Here is a 3,945-nt window from a genome sequence, read left to right as displayed (position 1 = left end):
TATATATATATTACATTTAAATAGTAAACTATTCTAAATCTTAGACTAATCTATAACAATAGTTTCAAGACGGGGTCGTTTTGCTTGCTTATAGCTTATATCTGTTGAACAAGCTTTCTTTTCTTCAAGAACAATACAATCATTTTCACTCACTCTCTTTTGAGATTTTGCTTTAGACCTGGTTATGGGTCCATGGTTACTTAAAACAACAGATCTATCTTCATGCTTGTAAGCCCTCTTGGTTGGTACAAACTGCTGGCCAAGATCTGTACTTGAGTCTGCTTCAAAGGAAAACTGAGAGAGGTAGGCTGTCACCTTGGATTCTGGGTAAGTAAAGACGCTATCAATACTGTTAACAGAATTGTCTCTATGAGGAACAAACCCATAAGATATAGTAGAGTCTGCCATCTTTTGGGGGGTGGACACTTGGGTGGAAGTAGAGCTAGTATGAGGACCATTTGTAAGGGAACCCTGGCTAGAGCTACTGCTCAAAGAGCTTGTATGAATATCTGTGGAACTTTTCTTTTGTCTTCTCCTTTGAGCTAGGGGAGCTGCAGATACATCTAGAAGACGAAATCCTTCACAAGCAGCCATATGAAAGGCATCAAATGTTGCTCTAAGGGCAGTGTCTGCAACACGTGGTGAAGGTAACGAACTGAGTATGCCAGGTGCCATTAATGGAGTGTCAGTTACACTGCAACGATTCTGTCCTAGAACCCACGCTTGTGCCCGAAGTTCACTCATGGTGAGCCGCTGTTGAGGATTTACCGTGAGAAGTCCTTTTATCACATCCTTAGCCTGTTGAGAAACCATATTCCAAGCAGAATCGGAAAAGGAGAATTCTCCTTCTCGGATTCGTTGCATGACTGTTGCGGCGCTTGCTTCTCGACTGTAGGACTGGAAAGGTGCCTTACCTGACAACATCGTATACTAAATAAAAGAAAAACAAATTATGTAGAATGGAAGAAGTAAACAAGAAACATTACACAGTAAACAAACCTAATACAAGAAGGATTAGAGAATTAGAACCTGTTGGAATAATGATACTGTTAATAGTAGCAAGATGTTATTAAACCGACAAGGTTTTTTTCAATAAAAGTAACGTCAAATCAGATAATCATATGTTCTGGGTCTTTGTTGTGTTAGCTTATAAAAAAGAAGCTAGAATTGTTTAGTGTTTTAGCAATCTTCCTTGATAACCTCATATATTCATGATCTTACATTTTAAAAAAAGGTGTTTTGTTTAACCAATACAGTAAGCCTCACAGCTACCAAATAGTCAGAGGTTGGCAAGCAGTTATAGAGAGGGTTTAAAAAAACATTTAAAAATAGATTTAGAATAAATTGCTTATAATTGTATTAAACTATGCTCTGAAAACAAGCTTTTTTTTTAACAACAAATGGTATAAGTAATAGATCGAGTATTTAAGCATGACAGGTGTTTTAAATGAGTGGACAAACTTGTCAGAGAAAATGGCACAGGTAGCTTTATCTAGCAGAGATTGAGGACTGCCATTGCATTTCAGGAATTCTTGCAGAATGGAATCCCAAAGCTGAGTGTTAAATATATTGAGCAGAGGTTGTGAACTATGTTTTGTGAGTAAAGAAATAGAGTAAGTTTGTAACAAAAGTGTAGGGATAAAAATTATCTGATTGGTGAATGTTTTTGTTTGTAAAAATTGGTGCTATTGTAGTGTAATACAAGAGTGTTTGTTGTGAGTTACAGATCCAAGAAATATGTTCTTGTTTACAGAACAGAATAAAAAGGGTTATGAACTTACCTTCTGTACAGTTTGAATTACATAGGACAGGTGAATATGTTAGCTAGTATGGGTTCATCATACCACTGTCTGTTTCTTTTTAAGTAGGCTCCGATATTTATTTAAGATTAGTTTTGGACGAACCAATAGTCAGGGTATTATTAAGGAAAAGTTTTGTGTTGCCAATATTAGCCAGTTCATTTACAAGAATGTTAGTAAACTGGTTATAACTTATTTACCAAGATAATTTGCTAGTTATGAGAGGTTGTGAGACAGGAACTGAAATAGCAAGACCGTAGTTACGTTTTCTTAAATTGGATAGAAAAAGTTGAAAGGAATGTCTAGTTTGAATACTTTTACGAAAAGCCACACACAACACAAGGGCAGAAAAGCCTGAGGTGATGTAATGAATCTACAATTTCTATGATAACATTTTAAGCTTTTAAGTCTCTCATGAATCTTTGTTTCTCCCACTTCTTGTTGTATAATAAGGAATAAGGAATCTTTAATCAAAACTGTCCGAGATAATTTAAAATGCCATGCATTTTGATGGAGCCATAGTCCATCACACCATTAAAAAAATAAATAAAAAAAATAGCCATATTCAGCAAGAAAATTATTTCAAAAGCAAAAAATATATTTCTATTTTAATCTAAGATTTTAGAGAATTGTTGAAATGCAAAGTTGCCAAATTACCAATTTTTATTTTTGCAAATTCTACACCAGCTAAGAATAATAGTTCTAATATTCATGACAAAAATCATATATAAACTAAATGCCCCCCCCCCATACATCTCTTAAGTAATTATTAATGTTTTCAAATAAGAAGTGGGTAAAAATTAGTGGGTTGGACTTAATTTTTGTCTGCTACAATTCACTACCCAGAAGACTTTCCATTCAATACCAAAAGCCACCAACTGGGCTAGAAATAATGACAGCTAAAAGTTTGTTTAAAATGCTGTTCTATATGCAGTGCAAAAAGTTATTGTTAAACTGTTAGCTGCATAAAGATGAAAAAGCAATGGAAACAACAGGTCTTATGTTATAAAAATCCTTCTAGCCTTCAGATTTTTTTTAAACATGCTTCTTAATTAGTGCTTAGCAGATTTTAAATCAAGTACAGATAAATATAACTTTTCACTCTGAATGAAATGTTACTATATTTTGTCTGTAACATCTGCAGCCTAGCATGATTTTTTGTTACAAATTTAGGCCTATTGGATCCAATGTTTCATTAACTTTAAGCATGCAACAATGAAACAGATAGGAACAGTTTAACTATTTGGGTGGACACCAACTTTCAACATTTAACAAGGTAACTTATAGGAAGAGTTTAACTACTTAAATACTGAAAAGTTGTTTTAACTAGCTAAACAAAAACATACATACTCATGTCACAACAGCTATGCATTTAATATTTATAAAAAAATGTGCACGTGCCACATAAGGTTCATTAGAAAACTTACCAAAATTACTCCAAGGCTCCACAGGTCACAAGATTCATCGTACCCCACCCCACTGCCAGCAGGAGCTGCTACTGCATGCTTTAAAACTTCAGGAGCAGCATAATTTAAAGTGAAACAGGGTGTCTGCATTGGCTGCTCACTGGTCAACGGCTTGAGACAGGAAAACCCAAAGTCCACAATCTTAATTTCTGCCTCATCACTCTGACTGGCAAGTAAGAGATTCTGCATCGGGATAGAAAAATCAATGTTTATTTGGTGTTTAAACCCATACTACACAGTTAAAAATATTGCTTTAGAAAATGAGGTATATTAGGTCATTTACAAATATCTAGCCAATTAAAAAATCTTGAATTTGGATATCTACTGTCCAAAGGATATGGGTGTATAGGAATAGAACTTTGTAGTGAAACTTTTCTTCTGTGTGTGTGTGTGTGTGTGTGTGTGTGCTAAATATACATAAAATCCAACATTGCAATAACCTATGTAATCAATAACAATGTTTATAAATAGCAGATTTTCATAGGAAATAATATACTACAAACCTTTTTATAATTACTAACAGACATACCTGTCCAATTGACAGTAATTTAGCAGGGTAAGGGAAGTATGAAAAGTGGGCATGGCAGAAGTAAAACACAAATAAAAGATTAATTTTTTTCATGTTTACTTTTATCTTTAATATTTCACCCAAGTTGTGTAATGTATAATAAGATTTAAGT

The 3,945-nt window shown here is 34.1% G+C and overlaps 1 protein-coding gene across 1 annotated transcript; it reads right to left on the bottom strand.

The window, feature by feature from the left end:
- Positions 1-45: 45 nt before the first annotated feature.
- Positions 46-3,448, bottom strand: LOC106476390 (ribosomal protein S6 kinase alpha-5-like; the record flags this gene model as incomplete). The annotated part of the gene is made up of 2 exons (XM_013937052.1): positions 46-930; positions 3,227-3,448. Coding segments are annotated over 2 exons (1,107 nt in total), but the record flags the coding sequence as incomplete, so codon positions are not given.
- Positions 3,449-3,945: the final 497 nt, after the last annotated feature.

This window comes from Limulus polyphemus, unplaced genomic scaffold (genome assembly GCF_000517525.1).
Source record: "Limulus polyphemus unplaced genomic scaffold, Limulus_polyphemus-2.1.2 Scaffold10449, whole genome shotgun sequence".
In the NCBI taxonomy this organism is placed as follows: domain Eukaryota; kingdom Metazoa; phylum Arthropoda; class Merostomata; order Xiphosura; family Limulidae; genus Limulus; species Limulus polyphemus.
This window is presented reverse-complemented; position numbering and strand designations above follow the sequence as displayed.